The sequence below is a fragment of the Calliphora vicina genome, chromosome 2, assembly GCF_958450345.1.
Source record: "Calliphora vicina chromosome 2, idCalVici1.1, whole genome shotgun sequence".
Lineage (NCBI taxonomy): Eukaryota > Metazoa > Arthropoda > Insecta > Diptera > Calliphoridae > Calliphora > Calliphora vicina.
The window spans coordinates 20,568,066-20,588,866 of record NC_088781.1 but is presented as its reverse complement, the minus strand read 5'-3'; the positions used below and the strand labels follow the sequence as shown (position 1 = coordinate 20,588,866).

General features: G+C 29.9%; 1 protein-coding gene across 1 annotated transcript in view; it reads right to left on the bottom strand.

Annotated features, from left to right (window-relative positions):
• tkv (thickveins) overlaps positions 1-20,801 on the bottom strand; it is a 392,745-nt gene that overhangs the window by 130,444 nt on the left and 241,500 nt on the right. Inside the window, exon 2 of the mRNA XM_065499506.1 lies at positions 7,252-7,326. Within this exon, the coding sequence (XP_065355578.1) occupies positions 7,252-7,326 (75 nt within the window). The remainder of the gene's footprint in view (positions 1-7,251; positions 7,327-20,801) is intronic.

The window sequence follows — 20,801 nt, the reverse complement described above, 5'->3', positions numbered from 1 at the left end:
AGCTATAATATCCATACCAGGGCCTGAGTTATCGGAACCCTTTACAAAATAATTAAAAGCATATTGGGCCATATTTGGCCTAAATTTTAATTTTACATAAAAAATAGATGTTTTTTGAATGGACCTGGTCCCCTCGGTAAGAAAATTTTTTAATTTTTTTATTTTATGAATAAAATATTTTATGAAAACTTAGCTTTTAGAAAGTATAAATTCCTTATACATCCTCTTAGAATTTTTTTGCGATGACTTAAAAAGAAAAAAAGTTCTTTTTTCCCAAAAAATATCGAAAAATCGGCTTTTTAAAATTGTTTAAATTAAAATGCATATAACTTTGGACTTAGGCATTATTTTAAAACACTTCTTTTTCTATTTGACACATACATATGTTGTTAGTCTAATGAAGGAAAACTGGAGAAAATCGGAAAATATTTGTATACGCTGTTATCAAAAAACTGGAGCAGGCTGGGTAAAAAAAATTAAATTTTCAAATGCGAATATCTCCTAAGCTATAAGAGGTAATTGATAGCTATGACTAGGTCTTTTGTAGCGCTCGATGAAAAGATTTTATATGTGTAATTTTTTTGAAATTGGAACACAAACGAAGAAATAGGATCGTTTTAAAAATGTAACATACCCGAGGTGTCCTACTTTGAGGACCCTTGGTCGCAACCCTGGTAGGCCCATGAGGTCCACATTCAAAACTTAAACTCAACAGCACTTCTTCTTTGCGCATGTGAAATTTCATTCAAACCAATCTAACTATTTAGAAGTTACAGATTTATTTCAAATTTTCAGCAGAGTTCCTATCAGGAACTTTTTGTACCCAATATTCCAAGTACTGAGCTAACTGGACTGCTTTCCTACCGGATGTGTTGGGAGCTCTTTTGAAATTGCTTTCTATTTATTGGTTGTAAAAACATTAGAAACAGTTTGACGGCAGAACTTTTATTGTTTGGCCAACTTTTTGTAGGACCAAGTTGGGTTTTGTTAAAAATATTAAATAATTTTAGTATGCAATTTATCTCTGCACTCATTTTAATCGGATTAACAACAAATGAACATAATTGACATTAAACATTATAACTTACATACTTTTCAAAGGTAACTTGATCAAAAAGAATCAAATAATACTTGAGTTAAAAGTTTTAAGGAAAATGATGTTAAGGTTTTCTCAATCTCACTCCTTATGTATAAACATACATACTTTCAATTGTTTATTCTCAAAACATAGGTAGTACTCTTAGTATTTTACATACTTAATTATAAAATACCACTTGTTTTAAATAAAAATTTTTGCATAAAACACTCGTAAATGAAAACATTGTATGCGTTGTTTTGCATGTGACATTTTGAATGATTAGAGGAATTTCCTAGTACCGTTTAATTACAATTTACTCTCTCTTTCTCTCTCATTCTATTTGTTTTTTTATGTAATAAATAATTGTTGTGTTAATTTCTACCTTTCAGCTAAATGACATTTTTTCAGTGAATGTTTTTGTAGTTGTTTTTTATTTGCATTCATGTTTTTATTTGAAAACAACAATATTTCTAACAATTTTCATTCATTTGTAAACGTTTTTTAGTCGTTGCTGTAGAGTTTACATACAGATGTTCTTCTATTCGGTTCGGTTCTGGTTCAATTCAATTCCATTCGATTCATGTGTGATTTATTTTCTTGTGTGTGAGTGTTTGTGTGAAAGTATGTGTCAATATTTTTCTAATTTATCAAATGATCAAGTATCAAGGTGACCTTCATTTTGTTGCAGTTTTGAACCACATTTTTTTCTCTCACTCTCTACATGAAACGTATGTATGTACAACAGCAACAACATTAAATTAACAAAACAATTCTTCTATACACAAACAAATAATTACTGTTACATGAATAACAAAACAAAAAGACAAAAACAATAACAATGTATTGATTTTGATTGCAGGCAATTATTAACAAAAACAACAATAACAAATACGAACTAAAAAAAACATAACAAAAACAACTGCATACGAAGTATGAGTAGTTCGTTTGCAAAAACAAATGTTTATTTTACGTTTTGTTGTTGTTGTAGAACATCATACAGTGTAATTAATGTAAATAATGTAATTAATGTCGTTTTTTTATATTTTTTATTTTACACTAGATTTAAGTTTAAAGTCTCGGCCTTATTTAGAGAAAATTATGATTGACTGTTGCATTTGAAACAAAAAAAAATACATACTGTGCAATAATGACTCAAATTATACGAATATGACAAGCTGTTAAAATTGTTTTGTGTAAATCATAGTAAAATGATTTTTTATTAAATTTTCTTAATAAAATCAATCATTTATGTTTGTTTTTTTCAAACGAATCTAAACATTTTTGATGTAAATTAATGAATTCATTGAAATAAAAATATTGGTACACATCAATGATAATAAAATAAAATTTAAAGAAAAACAGCTAGAAAAAAGTTTATCAACATAATAGCAGTGGTTTCAAATTAAATTAAATATTCTAGAGACTAACCGTAACCACGTTTTTCAGGCCGAAACCGAACTGAACCTAATATTCAGCCAAAAAATCATTATTTGGCATAATCCAAAACAAACTAAAACTTTTCAATGTACGAGTACTATGTACTAATTTCTGACAAATAATTAATTGTTTTAGTTTTAGAACAGGGTTTAACTCAGTTTTTGCACCCACTTTACATTGTGGACTTCATTAATCCTGTTTTTCATCTTGAATTGATTTTTTTTTTTTAATGGAAAAAATTTGACTGAATGCTTAGACATTTTACAATAAAATGTAAATTCTTGGATTACATTTATTTTATTCAAAACTTATTTCCCCTTTAAAACTCCATAATCTAGGTTTTTCTCTATAAAAGTTGCAGTTTCGATATTGGGTCGAATATTGACCAAATCAGAAACCGAATATTCTGTCGGACTCTACATATTTTCAATCCACATAAAACTACGTGGAAAATAATGTATAAAGAATCAGCTCAGTAAACTTATAATCGACAAATATTTCATTGTGAAAGACTTAATTAAAAATGCCCTTTCAGCTCGACTATGCTACCGCAAAAATACCGTTACCGAAATAATCGAAAATACCGTTACCTTTAATATAACGTTCAATATATGTTCTGGATCGCTATAGATAGCGGAGTCGATATAGCCATGTCTCTTATCTGTTGAAATCCACTTTCCGAAGCCTCGAAATCACTTTCATACATGATTGATACATCAATATATCCGCTATAGTCCAACTTAGATTGCTATTTAAAATCGACAGCGACTTTTTTTCACATATTTTCACCAAATTTAAACGAAGCCCCCAACTAACTTTCATACATGATTGATATCCGCTATAGTCTAGCCACTTAGCACCCCTAGGGCCATTATTACAACTTGCCTTTATGTTCGTAATAGTAAAAGTTAACTCTTACTAAAAGTTAACTATTACTATCATAAAGGCAAATTTTACAAATTTTATTACCAAAATTATCATTAGTCACCTTTTAACCATTTCGTATAGGTACATTGGATTTGAATAAATATTTTGAAAGAATATTTAAAAACTAAAACCCACCGACGATTTATTTGGGAGCAGCTATATAGAGAAGACTGGCGGAAATTAAAAACAGGAATTATATCATCTACACTACATTATTGTATCCGCTAACAGCAGTTAGATGGAAATGATGCTTATTATACCCTTCACCATAAGTGGCAAGGGTATATATAAGTTTGTCATTCCGTTTGTAATTTCTACATTTTTCATTAGCGACCCCACAAAGTATATATATTCTGGATAGTTATAGATAGCGAAGCCGATATAGCCATGTCCGTCTGTATGTTGAAATCAACTTTCCGTAGCCCCAATTAACAATACATCAATATATCGGGAATTCTTCCGACTCGGTTTAAAATCGAGAAATTCGGCCAACAAATGGCTGAGATATAACGAAAAAACCGGGACAACCTTGACTTTTTGGATTATTTTTTGAACTACATACAGTGACGGACAATACAATAGAATCACTACATATGAATTCGATTAAAGCGGTAAAACTACACAATTTGATTTCAAAATTTAAAATTTGTTCATTATATATTAATGCTCATAACGTTAACAATAAATAGAAAAAAATAAAATAAAAAAATAACACATTCTTATGTTAAAAACGATGTCAAATCTAAAAGACTAAATAAAATATGCGACATTCAAATAGAATCAATCAGTCTTAAAATTATTAAAAATAAAAAATCATCATAAGAATTCGTTGTTTTCTTAATATTTTGTTGCATATCAATTATTTCTAATAACAGCATCAAATCTTTTGGGGATTGAATTTAACAAACTTTCGCATGTAGATCGGGAAATTGCATACCATATTTCCAGAATTTTCTGCCAAAGTTCTTCCTTGTTTTTAAATTTTTCAGGTCCGAGTTTGTCTTTTACTATTTTCCATAGGATTTAAGTCTGGTTATTGAGACGGTCATTCCATAACATGAATTTTGTTATATAAAAACCATTTTTTGGCAAGACCTGACGCGTGCCATTTTAAGGCCATATTCCATTCTGCATGTGGCTTTATAACATTCTCCAAAATATATACATACAAGTGCTTATCCATATTTTCTTTAATCCAATAAATTGGACCAACGCAATACCAAGAAAAGCATCCCCATATAATAATATTTCCCCAACCATGTTTAAACGTTTTTGGTTTTTGCAATTTTTTGGACGTCTAACCCATGTCTTATCATCACTACCAATTAAATTAATGGTCGTTTCGTCCGTCCACAACACATTTTGCCACTTTTTTATATTTTCTGGCCCACACCAATCCTTATGATTGCTCCTGGTTTTAAATGAAATATTGGTAGTGATTCTATTGTAATGTCCGTCACTGTATGTATATCTGGATTACGAAGTCATTAATATAGGCAATATGGATATCTAATGACTGATATTTCAAAGTCCATTGCAACGATATAAGGCTATAGTAATTTGGAGCTACAATGGGTCAAAATCGAAAAAAATATTTTTTAACCCGAATTTTTTTTACCAAAAAATTATTTTTTCACTAAAAAATTAAAAAAAAAATAAATTTTAAAAAAATTCAAAAAAATTGGTAATCATTTTTTTTAAATTTTGTTTACCTAAAAATATTTAAAATTTGTATTTTAACATGATAAATGGTATTTCAAAGTCTCTCGGCATCAATTCGTATGGTACGCAATTTCCCTGCTTTTGGATGAATCCTGCTGCTCGTAAAGGTTTTGAAGTTGCTGCTTTAGTAGCTTCAAATGATTTTGCAAGCCCTTGTTGAGTTTTACAATAATCTTCAGGGAGTAATGCCTCCAATTCTTGGTCTTGAACGTTGAAACAGATGTAAAACATTCACCATAAGCTTTGCTGAACAATCGGTGTGCTTCAGCGGTACTTTTTTCAAATTAATGAAGTTAAGCAAACTTTCCGTATATAACGCTTTGTTGGTACAAAATTCGACATTTTCGAATCAAAAAAAAAAACATTCTTGTTTAATAACGTAAAACACATAGTATACAATTTACTTTAAATAACTGACTATTTTATCTAAAATATATTTCTAGTTTCATGTTAATCCAGATTTGAAAATTTCAAGTACTTTAATTTCATATCGTTTTTGGCTTTTCCTGTAAACACTTTTATGTTTTTCTTTTCAGTTATTACAGAATAATAATTTCAGTTTGATCACAATTTCCACTGAAACTGCGATAACATTAAACATGATTGATGATACGTTATTTTCTTTAAGAAAATCATGCACTTGATGATACGTTATTTTGAAATTTGGCTATAACTTAATTATTTCTGATAGCAGAAGTTTAAAATTTTGAACACACATGTAATATGATGTAGTACAGTGAGGCCTCGATTATCCGTGATTCGATTAACCGGCAACATCAATTATCCGTGAAAGAAAAAGAAAATATTTTTGGATCGATTTCAACTTTTTTGCATTGATTAACCGTAATTAACTCTATTATCCGGGATTATAAGCAAAATTATTTTCGATTATTTTTGATGTGAATAAATCGAAAAGGGGAATTCCCTCGACTTTTAAAGATTTGTATAGAAAGTGATTCTGTTATTGGCTTTCGATGTTTCCTGAAAGAACGAACTCCAATTTCTGGATTAATAGTGAATGAAAAGGCTAAAATATTCCACTCAAAATTAAACAAAAAAACGATATGGAATTCACAACCTTAATGCTGCAGGAGAAAAATGATTATATAGCTGCCACAATTTTTGTGGAAAAATTAAATGAATTCATATCAATGGAAAAACTCAACAGTGAAAACATTATTGTGAAATTTTTCCCACCAAATGTGATGTCTTTGATCTATCCGATGGGTCAGGGTGCAATATGCAGCTTTAAATGTCATTATAGAAGAACTCTAGTGTAAAAACTAGTTACGTCAATCAACAGAGAAGAATTCAAGAAAGCACTATTCTCAATTAATAATGCTTGCAACGCTATTACTTTTGCAGTTTTGAGAAAATCGTAGAATAACTTACTCTGTTCAGAAAATGAAGGCATATGTCCGAAATTTAATTAAATTCTTAAATAATTTTATTATTACTGATATAATTATGTAATTACAACAATATGTATTAAAAAACTACTCAAAATTGGTACTCAATTAACCGGGAAAATTGATTAAACAGAATGCTTCCGTTCCCGACAAATACGGATAATCGAGGTCCCACTGTAAATCGTAATCAATAAAAAAACTCAACTTCAAATTGTTTGATGATACGTTGTTTTGCATTTTAGGTGACGATTTGTAATATAAAGAAAATTTTCTTTTTAGCGATAGCTAACAAATATGTATGTATACCAAAATCTTGTGATTTATTTATTAGCACCAGGTTTCAAATTGTTTTTATTTTCGGTTGGTAACACTTCATTGCATAAATGGCGGCAGTTGAAATCTTGCGTGAACTTTGACACAACTTTCATAAAACTATCAATTGAGCTGTATATTACCAGGAAATATGTCTGTTTGTCAGTAATGACATGTCATTTACAATTTTTTGCCAAGTACTTGGTTTTGTTAAAACACTTGCAATAAATTATTTTTTTTTTGCTTACAACAAGTTAACAATTCCCAGCCACCCCTTAAAATATTCCTCTAATATTTATGCAAAACCATTTGTATTTATATTTTTATACAGAAATATATTATATATTTCTTACTAGTTAAACTTACCATTAACAATTTTTTCTGTCACAATCATTGTTTCGTCAATATCTGGTGCGATGTCAGCCAAAGTATGAAAATCACCTAAAACAAGAAAAAAATTTAAGATAAAAACCATTTAAAATAGTTTTATGTAAATATAAACACAACAATATCGAAATAATAAATTGAAAAATTAAAAAAAAAAAAAATAATAACCACAAGATGTTGTGTTTTTTTTTTGGTTATTTGTTTCATACAAATAAACAATATTGAAAATTATGTTGGCGCCACTTGTGATTTTATTTTTCTAAGAAAAAATATTTCTACAAAATACCACGATTTCAAATGCAAATGGGTCAAACTAATCACAAATCACAAAATATGTATTAAATAATATTTTTATTCAAATGTTTAAATATGAATTTTTTTTGAGAACGAAATGAATAAATGTATTTAAATAAAAACAAATTGCTAGAACAATGAAAAATTTTAAAAAACTTTTCGAATTCCTATTTTGAGACATCATAACGCCATTTCTAGGGGGAATGTGGGGTTCACCTTCAAAACTTATTTTCGAATACTCTTTTGCTATGCTTATGTGAAAATTTATGTCAATCGGATCAGCAGTTTAGAAAAGGCAGATTTATATCCAAAATCGCGATCAGCGCTCTGCTACTGATCGCTATTCTAAGTAAATCTCTACCTCTTGGCCTGAAACTAGACTCAATATCATACATAAACTTGAAATACCATGTTATGTTATGTCAAGTTAATATGACATATTCTCCCAGGAATTTCCCACTGATAGAAAAAAAAAACCTAATAAAAATCAATTGACATTTTCTGATGGTGATCATTCAATTCAATTGTTGTGCTGAAAATCATTGAAATGTGTTAAATTATTTATTATTATTTGTTTATTACACAAACCAATAAAAACTACAAGACAAAAAACATAAAATAACTACATCAAATAAATAAACAATATTGTTATTGTAAATATTATTTAAAGCGGAACTTAAGTGGTTTTTAATAGATGAAATAAACGATCATATGAACAAATGAGCAACCAACCATTTGAACCACAATAAATTTTATATTTTTACAACGTTTTCCCTAACAGAGAGAGAGACAAAGAGAACTGAGAGCACCAAGAAATGTCAACGAATTTATGAATGAGCAAGTAAGTAAGTGTTAAAGAAATGAGAGTAATTTGAGATCTTTTTCTTTTGTTTTTGTATTGATCATTTCAATTGCAGGACGCGTAATTATGATGGCGCCAAGCAAATTGTTTGAATTTAAGTTGACACAAGTACTTTAAACATACAAAATTTGTTTGTAGTTTTAATTAAAATAATGGCCAATTAAGTAAAAGTTTCATAAACATTTTTTTATTATTTATTTTGGGTGGTGAGTGAATGAGTGACTTGAATAACAGATTTTTTTTTTCATTTAGCTAAACAAAAGTAAGAAAATTATAATTTTAATAGACAAATACATAGTTTATTTTATCATAAAACACATGCGTCTGACTGCTAAGATTTTTTTATATTTTTAACATTAAACTGTTTTAAAACAGTGATCGGCAATCATAGCTAACAAGGGCCGCGCATAATCGGTTATTTTCCTGTAAACAACGCGAATGTCAACGAAGTTCATTCAAAATAGCTGTACAAATTACAACAAACAAACAAAAGCCTGATATAGTCCATGTTCTCTTTATGCCGACCACTGCTCCAAAACATTCTGAATATAAAAAATATTCAGGCAGTATTTCTGTTCATTATTTGATGTAACCAAAGAGTTATCCAGCTTTACAGTGAAAGTAAAATTCATAAATTATTGAGTATTTGAACATTCACGGCCTGTACGATAATGGAGCAGTGTCTCTCCAGTTCTTGTATTCCGTCAAATTTCCCTTCATTAGCATATTAATGATCATGCTGTTAGGTGAGCTGAGCGTTTAATTTTGCTTTGGGTTTGTTCTTCTACCTTCCGACAACCAGTCTGTCCACTTCAATATATTCGGGATACAGATTATATGCAATTCCAGTTGAGATGAGAGTGTGATATTTTGAGTTGAAGCGATTTTCTAAGTCATTACTTCTAAGGAGTTTATTTGAATAAAATTTCTTGCTGCATGGTTTAGCAATCCCATCCGCCCATTGGTTGTTCCTGTGTTGTCTTTGACAGGTTTACGGTTAACTTCCCAAACCCTTCTCGGATTCGTCGCAGAACCACAACTGGCAGCATTTTTCGCTTTTATCGAATCTAGGATGGTCCTAAGAAATCCCGATATAGGAACTCGTTTGTGTCCTGTTTTCAAATCTTTTCCGTTCTACTTTTAATCTTAAAAGTGCCGTAACAATCTAGTAATGATCACTATAACAGTATGCCGATCGCCTATTCGGACATTTTGCACACAGTTTCTCAACGCTCCCGTTGTTCCTATAAGAATTATTGGGTTCCAACAAACACGTTCCAACTTTTGTTCATGACAACAGCTTCGATGTCAATTTGTTGCCCGGTTGCTGGTCTTCCAAATTCATGGTTACCCTGAGAATTCTGGTGATCGTTAGCTGGTCTACGAATGTAGCCTATCCAGTTTCACTTGCGTTTCTATATTTCAGTTGCATGAGGCAACTGATTAGTTTCGCTCCACAATCTGATATTCGTGAAGCAATGGTTCACAAATACTTGCAGCTTTTGGAAATTTCACAGCCATAAAGTAGGATTGACTTCACATTTGTGTTAAATATTTTAAGCTTCACTCGACGAGAAAGAGTTCGAGAGCTCCAGATGGATTTCAGCATACCAAAGGATTGTCTGGCTTTTGTGACGCGGTTTTCAATTTCCTCCTTAGAGCCTCCAGTATTTGTTATAATGCTAGCTGAAGGAGTCAACATTGTCCAGTTCAAGGTTTTTAAAGCAGAATTTTCCAAGCCTTGTTTCATTAACACGTAATGGTTTTGTTTTGTTAATATTTTTCCTCAACCCAGCTTCTTCTGTCATATTTGTTAGTTTGCTGATAGTTAATGTGGTCTATTTGGTTTTTTTATCCAGGTGATATCTGTACGTACAGTGAAGTGACGAGGTTGTTGGCCATACAAATTTCCATAAACAGTTCCCCGTATTCTGCTATTCTTTCTAGAGCATGTTGACCCATAAAGCTCTTCATGTTAGTGTTTTCAGGTCATAAATAGGCATGAACTACGGTTTATGTTGGAGGTAACTTTGGCATAAATGCAGGTTCTTATTTTTAAGTGCGAAATCTGGTTGTTACTACTAGGTCGTAAAGAGATTTTAAGACAATGAGAGCGTCTACAGCTTCTTTGGATAGAAGAAAGCCGATGCCTCTTGATTGGGATGGTTTAATGGTTTACCCGACTATATGAAGCTGAAACAATCTAACTTTTTGAATTTTCCTTCAAATGTTGGGTCAGATTGACTTGCTTCAATAGCGAACGTGCATTTCATAATCCAAATCGAGACCCTTGATTAATTTTCATTGGTTAACCATTACACTATTTAAGAACTCACATATTTGTCCAATTCACTATTGGTGTTGTAGCGTTGTATCGTTGTATGTCGTAATTATTTTTATTAATATTTTGCTTTTGTTTCGAAAAATTTTTTGGAAAAATATTTATGACATACAACGCTACAACACTACGACATCAATTGTGAATTGGGCAATTGTAAAGCTTAACAATAATCTTATTAACTTTAGAGCTCTGCAGTCCCACCTGCTTCTTATTTATCATATTTTTTATAACAGCTAATTGCCTTTGCACAATATGCCTGCAGACAATAATTATTCAAATTAATAGCAGAATTTTTAAAAATTAATTTTTCACAACTATTTTTGTAATGTGTAAACTTTATGCTAAAACATAATTTTTCATTTTAATGTAGAAAATAAAAACTACAAAATCATCTTTTACATTCAAAGACAGACAAAAACTTTGACATCTCATAATAATCATAAAATATTTCTCATTTCTTCTGTCTTCTCTACTGCAGCATAAATTTAAGTTTCACACCTGAGTGCAATTAAATAATTTTTGCGCATTTACAAAATTTTCAAACGATCAACAGGGAATATTTTGCATATTTAAGATGCAACAAAACAGCAGTGGCAATTGAATTAGTACAGGAAATAGCACAACTCTGTCACACATACTCTTTTGGACAAAAACATAAATTCCATTAGGGATAATCCCAAATATGAGTTAGGAAACTGACTATACAGACTAAGTATCTTTATTTCTTTACCTGCTCTTTGCTTTTGCTTATATTGTGGCCATGTGTGTCTGTTTTAATATAAATGTTGCTGGTGTTGTTGCCTTTGGAAGCCTCCATTTCTTATAAAATTATTGCGAGAAAAATGAGCAAAAATTGCTAATAAAACTGTCAGAGTTAATAAAGAAATGTAAATTTGTTTCTCAGTCAGTTTTTTGCTGGGAAGTTTGGCTTTTTGAAATTTGTAATTTATAAACGAAGGAGGAATATATACGAGGAAATATATATATCCAAGAGTACTAATTGAATAGTGATACACTACATTTATACCGTTAATACTACAAAAAAGCTAATCCTACCTATAACCGATGAAGCTCTGCCGACCGACAATGGACTGTATAACCTTCTTCCTGAAGCAAATAATAGGTTCACCTAGAACTGCCCTCTTGGAGACGATCTGGCAACAATATATTCTGGATATAATGCAGATGACTGATCAGCATCTTAAAATTATTTATTACCGAAATGACAATAATGACAACTTTTTATCTTTAACCAAGGGTCTCGATTTGGATTCTGGAATACACGATCGCTATTGAAGCAAGACAATCTGATCCAGCTTTTGAAGGAAAATTCAAAAAGACAGATTTTAACAACTTCATATACTCGGATAAACCATTAAACCATCCCGACCAAGGGGCATCAGCTTTCATCTATCCAAGGAAGCTTGAGACGCTCTTATTGTCTGAAAATCTCCCTACGACCGAATCATAACATCCAGATTTCGCACAAGGGCTAGAAACCCTACTTGTGTCCAATTTTATGCAAGGATACATGAGAACCTGCATTTAAGGAAAATTTTTATAACAACCTTGTAAAAATTGCCTCCTGAAAACACTAACATGAAGAGCATTTGGGTCAACATGTTTTCCTAAAAATAACCGAAAACAGGGAACTGTTTGCGGAAATTTTTATAGCCACCAACATCGTCATTGTAAGTACAAGATCACCTGGATAACAAAACCAAATAGACCACATTAACTATCAGCAAACGATATAACAGTCAAGCTGCAAATCTAGCAAATATTGCAGAAGAAGTAAGTTTGAGGATAAATATGAGCAAAACAAAAACATTACGTGTTAATGAAACAAGGCATGGAAAATTCTGCATTAAAAACCTTGAACTCGATGTTGAGATCTTTAGCTAGCATTATAACTGGTGGAACCAAGTAGGACATTGAAATTAGCGTCACAAAAGCTGAAATTCGTCTGGAGCTATCGCACTCTCTTTCGCCGAGTGAAGCTTAAAATATTCAACACAAACGTGAAGTCAATCCTACTATATGGCTGTGAAATATGGAAAGCGAGATATCTAAATGCTGCAAGTGTTTGCGAACCATTGCCTCATGTAATCACGAATATCAGATTGTGGAGCGAAACTAATTAACTGCCACTTGCAACAGAAATGAACTGAATCAGCTACATTCTACGTAGACCAGCTAACGACATAACCAGAAACTACATCGACTTAGAATTGGAAGAGCAGCATACACATGGAGGTGACAAATTGATATCGAAGCTGCTGCCATGAACAAAAGTTGGGGAGCACTCAAATTACTTACCCATGATAAATCACATTGGAACGTGTTAGTTGAGGCCATATGCTTCTTATAGGATTATAGATTAAAAGTTGCACAGGAAAGATTTGAAAACTGGACACAACGGACTTCCTACATCAATGCCTTAGGACCATACCACATCTTGGGCTGATCCATATTAAGCCATAGCCTAATATTGCAAATAAGGTTTTGCAAAGCTAACCTTAAACCTGTCAAACACAGCTCTATGAAAGCCATGAACAACTGATGGGTGGATGACATCGCTAATTAATCTCCAAGACGAACAGCAGTAGTGATCTCTACTTCAAGATTTATTCAAACAAACTCCTTACAAATAACGACTTATATCCCATTGACAATGCTTCAATATCGTACAAGCCGATCTCTATATGATCTTCAGTCACGAAGATACTCGAGACTCTTTTTCACACACTAATACAAGACCTTACAGTGACTCATCACCAGCATGGATTTCGAAAAATGCACAGCACCACCACCACAGCATTAACCCTTATATCATCTCAAGTTTCGCAAGGTCTGAAACAGCATTAACCGCGTGAAAGAACGGTCCTGGTGACACTGGATCCATCCAATGCCTTCGATACCGTAAATCATGATACTCTCTTCAAAACAATCTGAACTGATGGATGGTGGATTACTTGAGTCGATCGTCTAGTTCATAGACAGCTGATCATCCGTAGATGATGTCGATCTTCACTGCTTTCGCACATACCACTGCAATCTCTTATAAATTGCGAAGTAGAAAGAATGTACTTAAAGCACTTGCCAGCACCACTTAGGTTATGGATAAAGATACACTTTTGGCTACATATTTAACGATTGGTCAGTGGTGAAACCCAGTGGAGAAACTTGTCAGGCTTCCAAAAATCCTCACCTCAGGACTGTTACGGTCTGCTCAAAATGTCCTCAAAATACCAACCTCATGAGGAACCAACCCAAATTCCACATAACGGAGTTGGACTCCGGCCAGAGTAATGACAGAAAACTCTACTATTCATCCAATAACAATAAGATCTGGAAACTATCCTCACTTTATCCTACCTAAGCAGCATAATTCCAACAACTGGTGTTTGGAAATAGGATGTGATAAATTGAACCCAACGATCTCTTCAATCGATCGATACCCAGCGGGAAAAAGATGCAGTAAAGAGGCCTTCCTAAAGGCCTTCTTTTGCAGACACAAGGACTTCTAGCCGCATTGCAAAATCATTTCAATTTTACACGGTGTGTCATTGCGAGCCAAGGCCTTGCGCACTCTCTGCTGTTAGAGGGCTGAGAGAAAGCCTACTTAGGAAGGGCTACTAGAAGGCCTACTTTGCAAGGGCTTCTAGAAGGCCTAATTGGGAAGAGCTATTAGAAGGTCTACTTTGGAAGGGCTATTCGCAGGGCTGCTATATGGTCTTATGCCTGTACAAAAACCTGTTATTACTGATATAATGAAAGGCCTGTAGAGGAATGTCATATGGAATGCCTAGAAAGGTAGGACTACTGCAAAGCCTGCAAAGTCTTATGGAAGGGCTACATGAGAAGGCCTAATAAAGTGGCTAAAAGAGAAAAAAGGCATTAGAATAAGGCATCAAAGGACAGCCTATGAAAAGTCGTGCACTTTCAAGTTTTATAGTACGTCTACCATGGAAGACCTATTTTGTTTGTTTAATTTTTTTTAAAACATGATAATTTCTGATTACATACTTAAAAAACAACAAAAATATATAAGAAGCCACATTAAGCAATTTATTGTTGTAAATTTTGTAAAGAGAGTTAATCAAAGAGATGCAGAGTATTTTATATTTTGATGTAGACTATTTTTATTTAACCACTTGTTATTAGAAGGGGATTCATAGGCCTTCTTGAACACCTTCTAAGAGCAGGCAGTGTGAAATGAGTATCGGATCTTTTAGAATGTGCAAGTATGCCTTTTTGAAAGCCTACAAACTGAAGTCCTATAATTTTTTCCCGCTGGGTAAGGTCATTGATACCTCGTGACTAACACAAACGATTGCTAGACATTATTTGGCATCATTATCATGGAAAATGAACCATCGATATTTACCAGCTATGCGAATTAGGCTGAATTATATAGAAGCGAAAGCTGGAATATTGATCACCGCGATCTGTCAGCCCAGGATCTCAGGCAGAGGAAAAGCGGAATAAAATTAACTCATTGAGTCCCTATTTTCCTTAACTTCAGGATCTTAAAACTATACACATCTAATTTGCTTCAACTTAAAATACTTTCTCATACATTCTCTCATATATCAGCAGCGCAAAATAGGGGTACTGTGAAAGTACTCAGGGAGTTTAAAATGCAACACAAGACTCATGGACATACAACCATGATTATATCAATAATAATAATGGATAAGAAGTCAATGTCGAATGAAGCTGACGATGGAGTTAGTTCACTTTTATTATCTTGGATGTTTTTATTAATGAAATTTATACAAAAACTTTAAATACAGACTTTACATGAAAATGTATTGCAGTTCATTTTCTACTCTCCCTTTATGGACAGCACACACAATTAATATTGATATTAATGATTTACTCATTTTGTTAATAATTGCAGTTTTTCGGTTAAATAAAACTCAGCAGGCAACAGCAACAACAATTAACACTTGTTTCAATATAAATTTTATTGATTTAAGTCTTTTCTTATTCGTATACAAACTCGATATTAAATCGCCTTCAGGAAGGGTGTGTGTGTTTTTGAATGTTTAATGTTACAAATGATTAAAAACAACAGCAGTAGCAGCAACCAAAAGAACAGAAAATTGTCTCGCAGATTAAATAAGAAAAATTGCATTTAAATTCAATTTTGAAAATGATTTATTTTTTACACTTAAGACAGCAGACAGTTTAACAAAAAAAAAAAGAAAAACAAATAATAATGCTACAAGTGCATTATTTAATGCAAAAAATTGCTGAACAAGAACGTGTCTTGTCTTATTTGAGTATGAACGAAATGAAGAAAAAGAAGAATTTATTTGAAAATTAAACATGTGTGCTGCAAATTGTTCTTTGAGCAGTCAAGTTAAGACTTTTTCAAATTAATTTCACTTTTGGTGGATGTTTTTTTTATGTTTGCGGAAGTGTGTCTAAAAATGTTTCAAAAAAATTGGGACAATTTTTGATGCTGCAAATATGAAAAAGAATTTGAAAATGTTGAAAATATTTCAGAATTTTGGCAACATTCGAATAAGATTTAACAGATGTTGTGGGCAGTAAAGTAAACAGATGTGGAAATATAAGGGGAAATAAAAAAAAATTTAAATATAAAAACTCGAAAAATCATAAAAATCGTCAATAACTTTGTTAATAGACGTTTAATTGAACCTAAAATCTTTATTTTTATGTAAAATACAAACAAAATTTTAATCATCAATAACTTTGTAAATAAGTGTTTAATGGAGAAAAGTAACTCGATCTGCGATCACTCATATGTCTGGTTGAAAATCAGTTTTAAACGAAAAATACAAAAATCCTTTTAAATTTGCGATTAATCAAAAAGAGCAGATCACTGTTATCACTAATATTGCAAACCAAAACTGTGTAAAATTACATAAAATTATGACAAATTTTAATAAAACCAAATTTTTTCTACCGAATAAAAATTTATTCGAATAATTATAAACGAATAATCGCTAAAAAAAATAAAATGCTTTCTTACAAAAGCTATTTGTGAAGTTAAAATGTGAATTTGTGACGAATAAAAAAAAATTATCCGAATAATTTGTAGTGAATAAAATATTATTATAATCGGCAAAATAACAACTTAAAACTAAATAACCAGATTAAAGAATATGAAAGTCTTTGTAAAAAAGTCGTTTAAACGCTCAAAAGAGCTCGATCACTCATATTCCTGACTGAAACAGAAACAAATTTCAAACTGTCATGCAATATATTTAGATCATTTAGTAGACAAAACATAACAAATTTATTTTTACAACGATAAAAAAAATTACTCGAATAATTTACAACGAATAATCGTTAGATTTGTTACTTTAAAACTAGAAAATCTATTTTAAATCACAATTATTACGAACAATTTTAATGAAATCAAATTTGTAATATTATTCGAATAAATATAAACGAATAATCGCTAAAATTAGAATCATATATTACAAAAATTATTTATAGAGTGTTAAATAAGAAAATTTTGTCATAAAATTGATTTTTTCAACGAATAAAAAAATTACTCGAATAACTCAAAAAGAATAATCGTTAAAATTTTGGCTTCAGAATCACACAACTTAATCCAATTCAATATCATTATGAAAATATTATAATAATATAAAATGTTTATGGCGAATAAAATAATATTCGAATAATTTACAACGAATAATCGTTAGATTTGTTCCTTTAATACTATAAAACCTGTTTAAAATCACAACAATTACGAACAATTTTAATAAATTTTGTACAGAATAAAATGATATTCGAATAACTATAAAAATAGTCGAATGAGGGAGAACGATTAATCGTTAAAATTTTGGCTTAAGAATCACATAACTTTATCCAAATCAGAATCATATTGAAACAAATGAAATAACCAAAACAAATATTTATAACGAATAAAATATTATTCGAATAAAAAATTACTCGAATAATCGTTAGAATTGTTGATTTAAAACTACAAAATCTATTTAAAATCACAACAATTACGAACAATTTTAATAAAACCAAATTTTTGTACCGAATAAAATGTTATTCGAATAAATATAAAAGAAATATCCCAAAAATTAAAATGATTTATTACAAAAACTATTTGTAAAGAGTTAAATAAGAAAATTTTGTCATAAAATTGATTTTTGCAACGAATAAAAAAATTACTCGAATAACCCAAAAAGAATAATCGTTAAAATTTTGGCTTAAGAATCACACAACTTAATCCAATTCAATATCATTATCATTATGAAAAAATTATAATAATATAAAATGTTTGCATTTAATAAAATATTATTCGAATAATTTACAAAGAATAATCGTTAGAATTGTTGCTTTAAAACTATAAAACCTGTTCAAAATCACAACAATTACGAAAAATTTTAATGAAACCAAATTTTTGTACCGAATAAAATATTATTCGAATAACAATAAAAAATAATCGAATGAGTGAAAACGAATAATCGTTAAAAATTTGGCTTAAGAACAAATGAAATAACATAAAATATTTATAACGAATAAAATATTATTCAAATAACTAAAACGAATAAAAAATCACTGGAATAATTGACAACGAATAATGGTTAGAATTGTTGCTTTAAAACTAGAAAATCTATTTAAAATCACAACAATTGCGAACAATTTTAATAAAACCAAATTTTTGTACCGAATAAAATGTTATTCGAATAACTATAAACGAATAATTGCTAAAATTAGAATGCTTTATTACAAAAAATATTTGTAGAGAGATAAATAAAAAAATTTTGTTATAAAATTGATTTTTTCAAACGAATAAAATATTAATCGAATAACTCAAAAAGAATAATCGTTAAAATTTTGCCTTAATGATCGCACAACTTAATCTAATTCAATATCATTATGAAAAGATCATCATAATATAAAATGTTTGTAACGAATAAAATATTATTCTAATAATTTACAACGAATAATCGTTAGAATTGTTGCTTTAAAACTATAAAACCTGTTCAAAATCACAACAATTACGACAAATTTTAATGAAACCAAATTTTTCTACCGAATAAAATATTATTCGAATAACAATAAAAAATAATCGAATGAGTGAAAACGAATAATCGTTAAAAATTTGGCTTAAGAACAAATGAAATAACATAAAATATTTATAACGAATAAAATATTATTCGAATAACTAAAACGAATAAAAAATCACTGGAATAATTGACAACGAATAATGGTTGGAATTGTTGCTATAAAACTAGAAAATCTATTTAAAATCACAACAGTTACGAACAATTTTAAGAAAACAAAATTTGTGTACCGAATAAAATGTTATTCGAATAACTATAAACGAATAATTGCTAAAATTAGAATGCTTTATAACAAAAACTATTTGTAGAGAGTTAAATAAGAAAATTTTGTCATAAAATTGATTTTTTCAAACGAATAAAAAAGTTAATAGAAATTCAAAAAGAATAATTGTTAAAATTTTGGCAATAATCACACAACTTAATCCAATTCAATATCATTATGAAAAAATTATTATATAAAATGTTTGTAGCGAATAAAATATTATTCGAATAATTTACAATGAATAATCGTTAGATTTGTTCCTTTAATACTATAAAACCTGTTTAAAATCACAACAATTACGAAAAATTTTAATAAAACCAAATTTTTGTACCGAATAAAATGTTATTCGAATAAATATAAAAGAAATATCGAAAAACTTATAATGATTTATTACAAAAACTATTTGTAAAGAGTTAAATAAGAAAAATTTGGCATAAAATAGATTTTAGCAAGGAATAAAAAAATGAATCGAATAACTCAAAAAGAATAATCGTTAAAATTTTGGCTTAAGAATCACACAACTTAATCCAAATTATAATAATATAAAATGTTTGTAGCTAATAAAATATTATTCGAATAACTAAAACAAATAATCGGTAAAATAACGACTGTTATTATATTATATATCCTGTTCAAAGTACCTTTAATCTCGAAAAACTTTGTAAAAAAGCGTTTTATCGAGAAAATTTTATCGATCTGTTATCTCGACGAAAAATACAAAAAATCTTAAGGCATCAATAACTTTATAAATAAGTGTTTAAACAAGAAAGGCAGCTCGAAATGTGATATCTTTTATATCTGACCAAAATTCGTTTTTTTATGGAAATCTCGCATCGTCAATAACTTTTCAAATCTTCAATCAAAAATCAATGGCCTCGATTTGTGATCATTTATATTTCCGATCAAAAATCTATATTTTATATGAAAACTCCTAACATTTCTTATAACTTTTAAGCGTCAATAACTTTGTAAAATGGCGTTTAATCGAGAAAATAATATTGATCTGCGATCACTAAATTTCCGACAAAATATTGATATTTAACATGAAAAACTCAAAAATCTTAAATCTTCAAAATCTTTGTAATATTTCTCACCGAAAATCGATCTTTTACATGAGAAATTAAAAAAAATATTAAATTGTCAATAACTTTGTAAATAAGAGTTTAATTAAGAAAATGAGCTCATTTAGTGATCACCTGGAAAACCAAAATATGCAAATGCATGCTTTTTCTGGTGAGTCTAATGAGCACATGGATAAGATATTTACACGTTTCAGAACTATTTAAGTATTTTGGCATCGATTTGTTAGTGCATATTTTTGCATATTTTACCCTTAAATACATATTTTTGCATATATTTGTTTTAAGAGCATATTTATGTCATATTTTGCGTTTTTAGAGCATATTTTACTGTTTAATAGCATATTTTGAGTTTATCAAAAACAAATTTTGTCTTACTTATGTTTCGCTGTTGTGTTACAGGTTTTTACTTCCTTTGTTTAAAATTCAAAATTGAAAAATAGATGGCTTTTCACCAAAAAAAAAAAAATTTAAAAAACAAAAAATTTTTTTTTTTAAATTTAAAATAACAATTCGAAAAATTTTTTTATCCAAAAAATGAAAAAACTGAAAAAAATGTTGTTCACCTAAAAATATTTAAATTTTTTATTTTGAAGTATAATTAGGTGAAGGGTATATAAGA